The 15,359-nt window shown below is 41.6% G+C and overlaps 1 protein-coding gene and 1 long non-coding RNA gene across 2 annotated transcripts; one reads left to right on the top strand and one right to left on the bottom strand.

Annotated features, from left to right (window-relative positions):
* The first annotated feature begins 1,127 nt into the window (after positions 1-1,127).
* LOC100694687 (cytochrome P450 2F2) lies at positions 1,128-13,605 on the top strand. The gene is made up of 11 exons (XM_025909083.1): positions 1,128-1,346; positions 2,017-2,179; positions 2,530-2,682; positions 2,792-2,952; positions 3,264-3,332; positions 3,444-3,548; positions 3,711-3,849; positions 4,522-4,607; positions 12,576-12,677; positions 12,765-12,906; positions 13,006-13,605. Exons 1-11 carry the CDS (start codon positions 1,185-1,187, stop codon positions 13,191-13,193), a joined length of 1,470 nt encoding a protein of 489 aa, XP_025764868.1. The 5' UTR covers positions 1,128-1,184; the 3' UTR covers positions 13,194-13,605.
* On the bottom strand, positions 8,221-12,569 carry LOC112847389 (uncharacterized). Its single transcript, XR_003220908.1, has 2 exons — positions 10,704-12,569; positions 8,221-10,079 (listed from the first exon to the last, which is right to left on the bottom strand). It is a non-coding gene; the product is annotated as an uncharacterized LOC112847389 (long non-coding RNA).
* Positions 13,606-15,359: the final 1,754 nt, after the last annotated feature.

Genomic DNA, 15,359 nt, shown 5'->3' on the forward strand with positions numbered 1-15,359 from the left:
CAGGTAGTAATAAAATACACTACTAACTCTTTTATGCTACGTCCACACCTACACGGGTATTTTTGAAAGCGCAGCTGTTTCTGTGCGTTTGGACCTTTCATCCACACGTAACCGCGTTTCAAATCACCGAAAACTGAGATTTTTTTTTTAACTCCTTTTTTGTGTTTATGTGTGGACGAGGAATACAAAGTTCATCACACAGCGTATGTGCTTTTTTTCACGTCGCTGTGCACGCGTTATTGTTTACATGAGATGAATTGCAGAATGGCAGATAGAGACAAAATACTGTTACTGTTACTCTGACTATCTGCGGGTTTTACACGCTTACATATACACACACAGTTACTGTCCCTGCATTTAGAAAGGCAGAGGCGTCACTGTGTAATAATATTCAACATTGCTATCAATACATTTTTTAAAAATGTCTCTCTGTGCAAAATGGGTTCAAAAACATAAACAGCTGTGGGATACTGTTTGTCCGTGATTTATACAGGGGGAACAGATTGTGGCAGGATCAGCCTGATATTATTTGTATCCCACTGTAACTGTATAAAGAGCTAACATGTCCAAAATGTCAGGAGTAGTTAGTCATTACAACAAGTGTTTGTGAACTAAAAATCAAGAATGTTGGATACGGTTTGTCCGTGACTTGGAGAGCCCAGCGCTGCTCCCGACACAGGGAAAACTAATTCTGCAGGGGAGACCTACCTTGGCACTTGTGCAGGTGAAGCCAAAGGGAAGATATGCTTCATTATATTTTCTAGTCTTTGGCTTAGAATGAAGTTGGTTTGGAAACATATGCAGCTATGCTTCATCTCCTGCTTTGCGTTTGTGTGGGAGCCCCGTGTTAGCAGTGTCCAAGCGTCCCCCCCTTTTCATAGGGGGCGGGCCCCACACTTTGGGAAGGTCTGGTGTATATAAACTTAATAAAAAACAGCTTTACTTAATCATTTTAATTCTAACAGTTCACATAGTTTGTGAATGAATTCCAATGGGTCTACAAAAATGAGTTTGAGGAACTGGTACTTACTAGACATGGAAACCTTGTACATTTTTTTAGCTTGACATCCTGTTATTTGAAAGTACACAAACAGAAAAGGGAGGGCTAACGACTGAACTACCCCTTTAAAAGAGGTCAACCATGTACACTACTCTTTTTTGAGTGCATTCCTGTCTGTCTCAACATGTTTGTTTCACTTGTGCTGCTATGGCTCTTCATTTGGATCGCCATCCTTCATCTCAAATCCCGGAGGCCCAAGAACTTTCCACCAGGACCTCTTAACGTGCCCCTACTGGGCAGCATTTTTCACCTGAGCCTAGAGAACCCCTTGAAAGATTTTGAGAAGGTAATAAAAATGCTGTTTGTTGAATTGTGTTGTTTTAAATGACCTAAAGTTTTATCATTTTAAGAAAGGAAAAATGGGCCATTCTCAGTACTGATCTTACCTTTTTTAAGGTGATTGCCTCATATGTTGTTGGTATAAAGCTAACTCTCTGCACACTTGGCATTTACCCAGCCAATACTGCAAGTCACTGGACAGAGTGCACCTTACCTTCTTGATAAGTCAATATTTGCCAACAGAGTTTTTCTGTATGTGTGAAGGGGGTTATCTTTATGTTTCTTTATATAAAATAATAAAAGAGCAGTATACGCTTCAAAAAATCAATTATTTTATTGAGTATAATTTGTCAGTATAGCTTTACTAAACATTTCAGTGCTGGATAGTTATAACAAAAACCGATAATATGCCACAAGCTGTGTCTAGCAGGATGCGTACACAGGGTCCTATTTTCAGGTCATAGTAAAAAAAATATTAAGGACATAAATTACATTTAATTGAATTTAATTAAACACAAGAATCCTTTTTTCATAGCTGCTTTAGACCATATAAAATGTTAATTCCTCTGGTCTGTACTTCCCTACATGGCAAATATGTTTAAAGCCCCTTCAAAATGTAATATTCATTTGAGGGTGTGATGCATGGATTTCAAACATGTCATTTTGTTTCCTCCCAGCTGAGGAAGTCTTATGGAGATGTCTACAATATTTTCCTGGGGCGCGAACCAGCTGTGGTCATCAATGGTGTAAAGGCCATGAAGGAGGCTATGGTGACCAAGGCTGCTGATTTTGCTGGACGACCTCAAGGCTTGTTCGTTAATGAGATCAGTGATGGGAAAGGTAGAATTTACATCATATGTTATATGAGGTATAATGGAATAATAGTCAAATCATCTTTATCAGAAATTCTAGCTGCGATTCAGAGTCAAATTTACGTTTTGGTGGGTGTTTTGTTGCTGCGTCTCCAGTGCCCCTGTCGTGACTTCTGCATGCATCAAAACAAGCGAAACAGACTAACAGTGGTTTGTGTTTCCTACCTGGGAAAGTTGATATTGCTTAAGTTATACTGACTTTAAACTACACTGTCAGGATCAATTGTTCACTTAATTTTTAGGCCAAGAGGTTGCAGAGCTTTGGAACAGGGAAGATTCTTGAGTTCTTTCTTCTTTACATTGCTCAACCTGTTGTAGGAGTCATTATGGCAGATTATGGCTCTAAGTGGAAGGAACAGCGTCGCTTTGCTTTGATGACTTTGAGGAACTTTGGTCTGGGAAAGAATTCAATGGAGGAGAGAATTCATGACGAGATCAAACACATCATCAGTACCCTGGAAAAGAACATTGGTATGTTCATCGATGGGTTCACGCAACAATTTTGCACGGTGCTGTCGGTTGCAGAATATTTGTTTGTACTCTCGTACAGTGCTGTCTTGTTTCATTGTGTCTCTTACAGGTAAAACAATGAGCCCTAAGGTTATGTTTCATAATGCAGCCTCCAACATCATCTGCCAGGTTCTGTTTGCTAGACGCTACGAGTATGATGACGAGTTAATCAAACTGTTTGTTGAAATCTTTACCGAGGTTTCAAAGATAGTCAATGGACCGTGGGCCACGGTGAGTAAAACTGACAGCAACGCTATCGAGGCAAAGCGTTTACACTTTGCTAACAGGTCTGTGAGACTGCTTGGACCAACATGGCCGCAGTCTTCAGCTCAGTCTACAACTGAAGGTGAAACGTCTTCAAGATCAAAATCCACTGTGGAATCACTGCTATATTCTTATTGTTTAGAAGTCAGAATGGACTTTGTACTGACTTTTTGACTGTCCATCCAACATAGTTTCGCCAGTCAAATAAAAATGTTAAAAGTTATCTTCAGCAATACGTCTTCTTCCACCCATTTTGTTGTTTGGTTGTTTTTCTGTAGCTGTATGACGCTTTTCCTATAATACGTAACCTGCCACTGCCCTTCCAAAAGGCCTTTAAGAAAATGGAGGTAATGTTGAAGATCATTCTTACCACATGTTTGTACAATAAAGATAAAAACATACGCATGCACACTGTCAGTGAAAAACGAAAAGTACGAATTAAGAATTGCATGTTTTAGATTTATAAGAATCTTTCACGTCGCATGGTGAGTGAGCACAAAGAGACCAGAGTTCCTGGAGAGCCACGAGACTTTATTGACTGCTACCTGGATGAACTGGAGAAGGTGTGTGAGCGTGAAAAGGAAAGCAATAAATAAATACAAATTCTCAGTATTTACTCAGTATCATGTTACACAAGTATAACACTCATACGCTTATATGTATGATATGATACATTTTTGTCTTGCTTGAATGTTTCTTACAATTATCACTCTCTGCATTTTTAGAGAGTTGATGAAGAGTCTTCATTTTCAGAAGAAGAGCTCATTATTTACTCCCTGAATCTTCACTTTGCTGGGACTGACACCACCTCTAACACGCTTCTTACTGGTTTTCTTTACCTGATGAACTATCCACACATACAAGGTAATACAACTCCCCCCGTACTAATTTATAATTTGATCAAGAAAAATTCAACTTGCTGGCATATTTATAGTAAAATATTACACTACTTTTAAATTTGTAGTGTTTTATTTACATTATCTGTCCAGTAGATATTAGTTTGTGCACACAAGATGTTTTTGTATGCTAGACTAAAACAAAACAATTGATTTTCATCCAAGATTTTGCTTTTTACTGTGAACAAAAAGAGTCCCTGCCAGAGCTGTGCTTTCACAATCATTTAAAAATACGCAACAATTCCCATGTTAGAACCTAATAAGGTATTCTTAAAAATAGCTGGAAATGGTCTTTAAGCTTGTCAAATCAAAGTTGGTTGAAAATATAGTCAGTATAGTTAGACTAGTTCATCTTTAGTCCATAGACAAGTCAGGAACGTGTTTTGCCAGTTTTTAGACCTCACTTAAGTAGAGGCAGTGTAGAAACATATGAATTTGTCCACTTCATGTTAGTGTGTTGAAAAACAATGCAGAATTACAGTAAATGAAAAGCACCCATTATTAATAACTTGTTTAATCCTATGTTTAGTGCATCATTCACTTGTGACATCTCTTTAAATAGCATTAACTGTTGTTTGTTATGTAACATTTGTGTTTGATTTTCTTTGCAACACATTGTATGATGCAACATCTCCCACAGAACGATGTAAGCACGAGATAGACCGAGTGTTAGACGGGAAGGACCACGTCAGTTTTGAAGACAGACACAATATGCCCTACGTGCAGGTACAAATCATACAACATATGTCTGGTCATATGTTTACTCATATTTTACAATGAAGACAAGAGGACCCAAACGCAGGGTATTGCAGACTGAACATTACGACTGGTTATGTCGCTCTAGCATTGTCATGATCGAGCCAGCATTTTGAGTTTTCATTTATGTTGATGGTTTGTGTTTAAGTTCATTTAGTTATAAGCTGCTAAGTTTCCCAGTTATGGTTCATTGTTTATTAGTGTGTCGGTCGCGAACGAAATGGCTCTTAGAGCCTGGTCTTTGAAGTGAACGACGCGAGCCGTGTTTTTTTTCTCCTTTCTCTCACCCTCTCTCGCACTTTTTTCCCGCTTCACTCCGCACGCGAGCCTTGTGCTTTGCGCTGGGCAGAGGAGGGAGGGGCGGTAGTTGCACTCACAGTAGCACAGGAACAGAGCGGGAGGGAGAGAGAGAGAAAGAGAGCCAGGGACAACAACGTCACATTAGAAAGGTATAGTAATCATCCACAACTATTTTCAGTTGCAGATGATAAAGGATTCAGAAAGTTTATTCATGCAGGCCCATATGACAGAGAATATGCATCTTCTTTTTGTTTTGCGTATCTTAATTTATATTTAATTGTGTTGTGGTTTGCAGTGTTTTGTGTTGTTTCACTTTAAATTTGTTTAAAAGGAAAAAGCTGAAAATTTAAATAGTTAAAAGTTGAAATGTAAATAGTTGTTTTTTGTATTATATGATTTATTTATTACATTTTATGTGGAGTGAATAAATAAAAGTATATTTACGGTGGCCCCTAGAGACAAAGCACGTACAAACTCAGAAGCACGTAAAAACTCCAAAACATGTACAAAACACAACAGAAGTGCTCCAGGATGCTAGGGGCAGTGCTGAGCTTTTGTTACCTAGTGGCTACACAAGCCAAGAAGTACCAACGACCGGATTTGGTGTGTGGTAGTAACAGGTAAATGAACATTTTTTTAATTATTTGAATATATATGAGTGCTTGTGTATAAATACACAAACAATACACATATGCTTTCAATTGTGTAATTTAAGTGATCTAGGTAGCTCTGTTTTGGAAGGTCAGTTAACGCTAGCAATGTGTTTTGGAGTTTGTACGTGCTTCGTCTCTAGGGGCCACCGTATATATTTATATGTAAACATATAAATAAATCCATGTTTGTTTAACATGAGTAATTTCTTTTGTGCATAATTTTATATTGTTGTTGATAATAAATTAATTAAAGCAACAACACAACCTGAAGAGCCGGTTGGGAGCCGAAAGAGCCGGCTCTTTATAGTGAGCCGAGCGGAAAGAGCCGGTTCTCCTAAAAGAGCCGGAATTCCCATCACTATTGTTTATTAGATTCTGTGGGCTCAAATTGTTGTCATAAATATTTTTTAACCTTGTAAACCAAAATATCTGAAAATTTTTTGTTTACGCATCTATAGAGGAGAATTTGTGTGTGTGTAAAAAAGATTTACACAAGTTACAATTTTTTTGTTAAGGTCTGCTTACAGATACAAAACAAAAAACTACGTGTAAAACTCTGCGTTCAGGTTCCCTGGCTGTGTGTGAGTTTCAACTTACGAGTACAAATTTTGACCCAATTTTTCTTCCTTTCAGCTGATTGTTCAATGTCATGTCAATCGCAAATTGGCTGTCAGAGGGATGCTTTACTGAGCTTCAGGTCCTGGAAGGGTAATACAGTTTAAAGCTGGAGGATCTCTATATGAATATCCCATAAGGCTCATACAAGCTAGGCTAGGTCCCTTAACTTTCGGAAGCTGTTGAAAGGATAAAGTTGTGATATACCAGTGGTCAGAAATACCATTATTACTTTAGTATTACTTTAACACAAAGTCAGGGCTGACCCGGGACCATTGCTGTGAGTCACACTGCACAGCATAAAGGCCCTTTCACAACAGACGCACCATGCGCTGCACTCACCGCTAAGAGAGAAGGATCCAAAGCTGGCCGTAGTGCTCTGTCGTTTTTTTTGCGGCAGCTCTATGTGTACTAGATGCGCCTGCTCCTTGTCGTTTTAAAGTATGTATCTCTCTGACTTTATATCCTCTACAAGAGTTTGTGTTGTATTATCTTCAAATGTTCAATAAAAACATGTATTGCTCATTCACAATGAAGAAAGCTTTATAACTATCCCGACTAGTGAAAAGTGTGTCATTTCCACAACACTGCTTTCCCCCCGAGGTCCACAGAGCCGTTGAAAAGGCTCTGGAGGTCCCTGTGTAAGCACGTAAACCTGCGACAAAAATCCACCGAACTCAGACACGCACAGAATGTTTTCCTTCGTGGTGATGAAGGAAAACGCTGGCACATGAAAGGGCATTTACCCTTCCAGGATCTGAAGCTCAGTAAACCACCCCTCTGACAGCCAAACCCATCTGTTCTCTGATTGGATTGTTAAATTTGTGATTGACATGACATTGAACAATCAGCTGAAAGGAAGAAAAATTGGGTCAAAATTTGTACTTGTAAGCTGAAACTCTCACACAGCCAGGGAACCTGAATGCAGAGTTTTACCCGTAGTTTTTTGCTTTGTATCTGTAAAAAAAAATTGTAACTTCTGTGAATATTTTCTACAAACACAAATCTTTTTTACACACACACAAATAATCATCTGTAGATGCACAAACATAAAATTTTCAGATATTTTGGTTTACAAGGTTACAAAATTCAGTTCACAACTACGCATTTGATTTACAAGTACAAAATATTTATGACCACAATTTGAGCCCATAAGATTCCTCTTGCGTCTTTGCCCCCTGTGTTGAACTCTCCTTTGCCCTTCATGTGTTTCAATGATATCTTTGTCTCCCGTCTCCTCCATGTTTCCCCCCTGTGACCTGTACCATCTGTCATGCCCCCCCACCCACCCTCCTGAGCCATTACGTTCTGTTTGTTATGTCCATGTCTCATCCGATCAGATGTCCAATCGTCTGCTATGCTGCTGCGTTTATGCCATGTTTCAGGTTTTTCATGTTTCCATGCCAGGTCTTCTCGTTAAGGTTTCTTCATGCCAGGTTTCCATGTTCATGTTCCAGGTTTTTTATGCCTAGCCTTAGTTCACCCAGTTTAGGTTATTACGCCTTTACCCAGTTGTTTTGAACTGTTTAACCAGTCTTAAATAAACCGCTCGCTTTCTGTTAAGATTAAGTTTCGTTTTTCGCGTGTCAGCACTTGGGTCCTCCTTCTCAGTCCACGCAGTCTGCTCCCTTGACAGTGCTTGGCACGCTTTTTAATATTTTTGTGGGCGTGGAGATGTTTTTCAAAATGAAAAGTAACCCCATTGAAAACAAAACAAAAAGAGAAGCATTTATGTGTTAACTAGGGGTGCAACAATACACAAAATTCACAGTTCGGTTCGGTTCGACACTTGGATGTCATGGTTCGATATTTTTTCCATACAAAAAAAATGTTCATGACTTTTTTAATTTGCAATTTATTAAAATTATAAATATTTCTTTTAACTCAAAAGTACAGTTTTTAAATTAAATGTTGCTGAAACAACAAAATAATCTTCTTCCTCCTAGTGTTATTTCTGCTCTGCGGGGCCCGCTTTTCTGCAGAGCCGCCTCCATTCGGTACGATCAAGGGCGTCGTTCAGGTTGGCGCCGATCTTCTTCATGTCATCTCTAAATTGGTCCATCCATCACCTTTTTGGTCTGCCCCTTGGTCGCCGGCCTTGGGGGCTGAGTCGCATTGCTGTTCTTGCCACCAATTTTTCGTCACTTCTGACCACGTGCCCAGCAGTTGTGCTCTTTGCATCTTCTCCGTAATTGGTGCGATGCCCAGCTGCTTTCGGATGTCGATGTTTGTGACGTGGTCCCATTGTGTCAGGCCCAGGCACCATCGCAGCATCCGCATTTCCATTGTTTGAAGGGCTTGTTTGTGCTTTGCAGTGGCCGGCCAACACTCTGATCCGTAAATGGCCACAGGGCGCACTACGGTCTTGTAGATCTTCGACTTGAGGCGGTCAGCCATTCGTCGGTCGCACAGGACACCAGTGACTTGGTGCCACTTCATCCAGGCCGCACTTCTGGCAGGATGTCACCGTCGTTGCTGATCATCGATCCGAGGTACTTGAAGTGAGATACCTTCGCCAGGTCTTCTCCATCGACACTGATGGTGCTGTCAGTTTGGGGGCCAGTATTCAGTCTTTTTGGTGTTCAACCTCAGCCCGTACTCACTCAGGCGTGTCTTCCATTGCTGTGTTTGGCGTTGCAGCTCCATTCGAGATTCATCTGTGAGGAAGACATCGTCAGGATAGAGGAGTGTCCAAGGGTGGGGAGCTTGGAGGTCAGCGGTCGCAGTGTCCATGCAGAGGATGAAGAGAAGCAGGGACGGCGCAGAGCTTTGGTGAACGCCCACGGTGATGTTGAAAGGTGGTGATGTTCCCACTGGGCTTCTGACTGTGCTGGTCACGTTTCTGTACAAGAGCTTGATCCAATCGACGTAGGCCTCGGGGACCCTGTGTGATCGCAGAGAGTGCCAGATCAGGTCATGAGGGACTCGGTCGAAAGCCTTTTCCCGGTCGAGGGAGGCCATATGGATGGTCTTGGTCTTCTCTCGGTGCTTCTCCAACAACAGGCAGGCAACATGGATGGCATCTATTGTGCCGCATCCTTTGACGAAGCCACACTAGTTGGGTGTTATTGTGACGATTTCCTGCAGCCTGGCGTCAATGATCCGCTCGAATATCTTCATGGTGTGGCACAGGAGTCGGATCGGGTGGTAATTGAGAAATACTGGCTCCAACGTTCGAGGATGGTGGGCGGGTCGCGGAGGATCTGATGGTTGGGATCCTTGATGTGTTTGACCTGGCCGATGTCCTGCGTTGCTCGATGGTGGTTTCTGGTGAGGCGGTAGATTTTGTTCGCTCCCCCGGGCATGTCCAGTTCTTTGTATAGTTGGTCATAGTGTGATGCCTTTGCCGCTACTACTGCCTTCTTCGTGGCCGATCGAAGGGCCCTATAGTGTTGATAGTCGCCATCGTTGCGAGACTGAAGCCACATTTTGAATGCTGTCTTCTTTCTGATTGTTTGCTGCACACTGTCGTTCCACCGTCACACTTGCTTGTCGATGAAGTGCCTCTCCGGCTTCGTCTTCCCAAGGGCGCTGCCTGCCGCATCGTATATCTGACTGGCGATGTTATCCCAGATGGTGTCTACTGGTCCACTGGGGTCCACGCCGAAGTGCCCAAGTGCATCCACTAGCTGGCTTTTGCGCTCGTGAAGGCGCTACCATTTAGTTTTCTCTACTGAAGGGATCGGTGGTCGTCGTTGCTGGCCAAGGTTGGGTCGTAGGTCCATCACAAGTAGCCGATGCTGAGGGCTGATGTTTGTTGACGGGATGACCTTCACGTTGGTGACCAGGTTCAGATGGGGTCTTCGGATTAGCCAGTAGTCGATTTGGGTTCCTGCTGCCACTAGAATACGTAATGAGGTGCGCTGGCCTCTTTCTGAAGAAAGTTGATGGGTTTAGATTTTATTATTGTCATTTGTATTAAGAAATATTTAACCATATATGCTTAGAGGTGTATAACTGATTGTGTAGTGATAGGATGTGTGATCCTTAATTGTCTGCAAAGACTTTGTGTGCATTCCAGAGTGTTCTGGCATTCACACCCACAACCTGGGAGCATGGGAGAGGTCGTACCTTCTCTTATTGTTTTGTGGTAGGATAAACGTATCTATGTCAGTTTTACTCTAAGTGCCTTTTGTTTAGATGAACTGCTGGACTTCCAGACCAGCAGGTTTAGGGAAGTCTTTATGGGGTCACACTCTGACCCCACACACACACACACACACACACACACACTTACAAAATGCACAGGCAAGGTACTCTTTGTGTGTATGTATACGTCATATGTTAATGAACCTATGCATATTCATGTGACCTCAATAAAAGAGCAGTGTACGGGGGAGCGGACGAGAGAAACTGGGGTCAAGCGAAGGAACGGCATTTGTCCAGTTCTCTCCCGTGTACGAGAAACATAAAGAACTTTGCCTACTCGTGTCTTGCTTTGCTGTGTAATTACATTGTCTTCAACATTCCAGCGAATAGGTTTAAGCTACAAACCTACCAAAAGTGTTGGCCACGGCGAGATCGTTTGCCTCTGCGCAGTCCACAACACGGCATCCATCGTCATTTCGGGTCCCGAATCCTTGGCCGCCATGGAATCGCACATATCCGTCTCATATCAGTGTCGATCTTAAGTGACATAAGACGATCCGATATGCGGGTCACTTCAACCACACTGTCCCGGAGCTTCTGGCTCACCGCTATGCCCACTCCGTTCTGAGCCCGATTGCCATTGTAGAAGAGCTTGAATCCTTCTTCAATGTCCCTTCCCTTTTCCCCTTTCCATTTCGTTTCTTGAATGCACGCGATGTCGATGTGGCGGTTCTTGAGAGTGTCGGCTAGTTCGCGGCTTCATTCGCTTAATGTACCTATGTTCATAGTACTGAGACATAGTAACTGGACTAGCTTCTGTGGCCTGACTTGTCCACTGGCAGGTAGCCCTCGTCCTCTTCTCACGTCGTTTGGGCGAGGACGACACGCATCGCCTCTGGGAGACCCCCTAGTATTTGTTTCCAAATTTTGGGTTGGCATTGCATTTGGCGCGACTGAAGACTACGTTGACCGGCGCGTCGCTCCCCCTGACGTCAATGACCCACACTGTTGGCCAGCTTCTCAATGGGTCGTTGTTCCCAGCTGGCACCACGAGGAGGTGGTGATGGGGTTTTGCCAGCCTGAAATAACAATATAATAATAATTAAAAAAAATCTATCTGATCGAGAAATCACTCATATGTGGAAAAGAGAGTTTACTACAGAGAAATGTCTCTTTCCAAAATAAAAGCTATACTATACCCTTCTTCTGGGTATATTCTCAGCAGCATATTAAACATATCAGGCCCCATAAAATGAACCACTCTCTGATGGACCTCCCCTCACACTCATTTCTGGAGTGCTAGCAGGTAGGTAGGTTTTCTACAACAGAAAAGGGTCGCATGTCGACAGCAATAAAAGTTGTAATTGCCCTGTCTATTTCTTTTGCCCTCTTATAATCATGTGTTAACGGCTGACTAAATGACTCGGGTAGAGTTTGTAGCATGCGTGCTTGTTGTTGTTTTTGTCTGCTTCCACTTGTCTTTGCACTAGGGTGATGTCGGTGTAAATGTGCAGCCATATTCGTTGTGTTCCCACCGATGTAATTGAGCATTGCGTGACACATCTGACATACTGTTGTACTTTTGTCCATGATGCGCTTACCATCAGGGTCATACTTCACATGAAAACCAAAATAGATCCAAACGCCAGATCTGAATGATGGTGGAGGAGGTTAAATTTCGGGTAGCGTTGAGGCAGTTGCCATGTTGCAACGAACTTAACTTCTGTCTCGCTAGCTTGAGTGAATGCATATGGGCGGTGCCCAGTGGATTTGCGCTCAACAATGCAGCTTAGGCAGAGTAGTCAAATGCAGATCCACTGAGCTCTCAACACAGACAGCATCATCAGAAGAAAAGTTGATAAAATAAATGAAAAATTTTGTATTGTTCACTACATGTGCGTACCGAACCGAAAGTATCGAACAGTTCAATACAGATACATGTATTGTTGCACTCCTAGTGTTGACATTGCGCAACTTTCAAGGATGGAAGACATATACTAAAAACAGAGACAAGAAGACTCACATTAAACATGAAGATGAAGACAAATGCCTTGCAATGGACCTTATGCTTCTCACCTTATAACATCTGGGAGACGCTTCGGACAAAGTTTGCTTTGTCATTGATTGAAGCCATTGATTTGGATAGCTGTTGTAATCATTCATTCATTACAATCTCCTTATAGGGAGAAACTAGATAACTGCTAGTACTAGTTATCTAGCACTAGTGAACCTGCACTGTTTGTCTTTTGCTCTATACTACATAAAACATGTCTTCATCCAGGCAGTGATTCATGAAGTACAGAGGGTTGCCAACACTGTTCCTCTCAGTGTCTTCCACCGCACCACCAGGGACACAGAGCTCATGGGATATTCCATTCCCAGGGTAAGAGGCAACCGGCTATATAGGTTTTAGGAATAGAGGCAATGAAGAGTTTCCTTAATGGGTTTTATTCTTTTGGTGTTTTCTCAGGGTACAGTAATTATCCAGAATCTGACCTCAGTGCTTAACGAGGAAGGACAGTGGAAATTCCCTCATGAATTCAACCCAGAAAACTTCCTAAATGATCAAGGAGAGTTTGTTAAACCAGAGGCGTTCATGCCTTTCTCTGCAGGTACATGAGCATAGACAAATCTTACTTGGAGTAGCAGCAGAGACAGTGGTGATCAAATATCTGTTCTACATGGTACTGAGACCTTTTTTAATGTCTCAGGTCCTCGGGTGTGTCTCGGAGAGGGTCTGGCTCGTATGGAGCTCTTCCTTATCATGGTGACTCTCCTGAGGAGATTTAAGTTCATCTGGCCCGAGGACGCAGGAGAACCAGACTTCACTCCAGTCTATGGGATCACCTTAACTCCCAAACCTTTTAGCATGAAGATCCAACTCAGGACACCACAATGAGATAGTGTGGAGACGCTATAGCTCAGTGACTCAGATAAAAATAGAGTCATACTTAGAATTGAATGAAAATAAATTTCTGCTGCCTTAAAGTCAACAGTCACAAAAGTAAAATATACATAAATTGGGTGAATGCACCTATCCCAACATAGTGTTTGATCCTTAATTAGTCTCTAAACTATGTATTAGGCACTGCTACTAATCAATCAATAACAGATTTTCCCAAGTACTGCAGGATCTACACTGAGGCAATGCTTTGTGTGATTTGGAGCTATATAAAAAAAACCTGACCAACAGTCGTCCAACATCTAATTTGGAAAAAAAAAAGATGTGTGGATGTGAAACACACCCATCATTGTGTTAATAAAGAGTGTTTTCTCTCATAGAAGTGAAACAATAAATCCATTACAACCCAGATTTGTGTGTGTTGTTTTACACACTCACTGTTACGCAGACTCTCTTTTTGAGGTCATCTTTTGTGACAGTTAATTTTAGTTATTGGTTGTTCTGTCAGGGATCTGGGTCTGAGTGACCTAGAGTCCCTGAACAGTTGTGGACTTATTATATTATATGTGTATGTTCTGCACTGCTGCTGTTCCTGTGCTCCATGTTTGTGTATTGGCAGGTGTGTGTGTGTGGGTGCGGTCGTGACAGGCACCTTCAGGCCTGGTGGGTGTGGCCCTGCCAGCTGACCGATCACACCCAAGGATCTTCACACACACTTGGCGCTGATCAAGACTCTTCGGAGGAGCTACAAAGCAGTGTGGCTGAGAGCTCCTTGACGCTGGATCGTTGAGTGAGTACCCGTCAGTGTTTCCAGCTAATCAATGAGTGCTAGTCTGTTGCTTTGTAGTTGTGTGTTAACGGCTGCCTCTGTGGATTTTCCAGCAGGAGTGCGGGAACGGGAGAGCAACGAGCACAAGTTTCACGGGAGCGGAGACACGGAGCGCGAGCATTGAGAAGGAGACACAGCACAGGAGTTGGAAACGGACAGGGATTTATTGTTGTGTACTATTTACTTCAGTGTAAATAAACGCACTGCATTCATCGCACAGAGTTCTGCATTTTGGGTCCTCCTTCCCCACACACCCCTGGTCTGCCATGCAGGCCATGACATTTTCAGCAGATCTCCCTGGTTTTCAGACATTAAACCAGCCAACCAACCATTAAACACCTGTATAGTCTTTACATCAGCCTAAATTACAGATCTTTTGATGGTAAGAAACACTTTAACTTAAAATGGGTCAACAGACCATTTTTCATTTCATCATTTCACAGAAATTATTATAAATACAAATAAAAAAAACCATCATTATATAGTTTTTACACTTTTTACACTTGATTCTCCTGAGACTATTACCTATGTTATTCTGTTCCCTCCCAGACCGTGCAATATTACCCAAGAGTACTTGGGTACTTGGGTACTATATTTGTTTTCATCCCCCCATCATACGCTGCTACTCCCTTTATTCTATTGCACAATACTTTGTCACTTTCTAGAACCGCCTGCACTGATAGTTAAGTTATTTATTCACCAGGATATAGTTATATATATTACTTTGTTAGAGTTATCCGATACTATGTCTTGCACTATCCTACTGTATATTACTGTACACTATTCTTATTGTATATATTGTATATCTTATATCTATTTCATCTGTTCCTCTGTCTCTCCTGCTGCTTTGAGCATGTACATGACAAAAGAATTTCCCTCGGGATAAATAAAGTTGTTCTTATTCTTATTCTTATATAATAATAATAATAACTTTTGATTGTAGTTATAAACGCTGTTTCTTGTTTTGTATTTTGACATTTTTATGGGCTCATATTTCATTTTCTTACCTTAAACATGGATTAAAGATTTTTCAGAATTACTTAATAAAACTCACATAATAACCTGATTTATTGTAGTACATACATATTTCATTATCTTTACATGTTTAAATACTATTTATTCAACATGTTTGTCCTTAAAAATGAAAATTATGTAGAGTTAAATCTACAACGTGTATTTTAATTTACTGTCTTGTAAAAATACAGAAATACTCTAAATATTAATTACAGAAAGCTTCTGTATTTTTATGTGATGGTATCCATCCATCTATTTTCTACAGCTCATCCGGGTTCAGGTTGTGGGGGCGGAGTCACACAAAGAAGCCCAGACATCCT

This window comes from Oreochromis niloticus, linkage group LG7 (genome assembly GCF_001858045.2).
Source record: "Oreochromis niloticus isolate F11D_XX linkage group LG7, O_niloticus_UMD_NMBU, whole genome shotgun sequence".
In the NCBI taxonomy this organism is placed as follows: Eukaryota; Metazoa; Chordata; class Actinopteri; order Cichliformes; family Cichlidae; genus Oreochromis; species Oreochromis niloticus.

What these genes read in the sequence shown, in the direction of transcription:
- LOC100694687 (XM_025909083.1), top strand. Translation starts at nt 1,185, where the DNA reads ATGTTTGTTTCACTTGTGCTGCTATGGCTCTTCATTTGGATCGCCATC. An exon ending in ACCTGGATGAACTGGAGAAG is followed by an intron (nt 3,549 to 3,710) that starts GTGTGTGAGCGT and finishes CTGCATTTTTAG; the next exon opens with AGAGTTGATGAAGAGTCTTC. An exon ending in TGGGATATTCCATTCCCAGG is followed by an intron (nt 12,678 to 12,764) that starts GTAAGAGGCAAC and finishes GTGTTTTCTCAG; the next exon opens with GGTACAGTAATTATCCAGAA.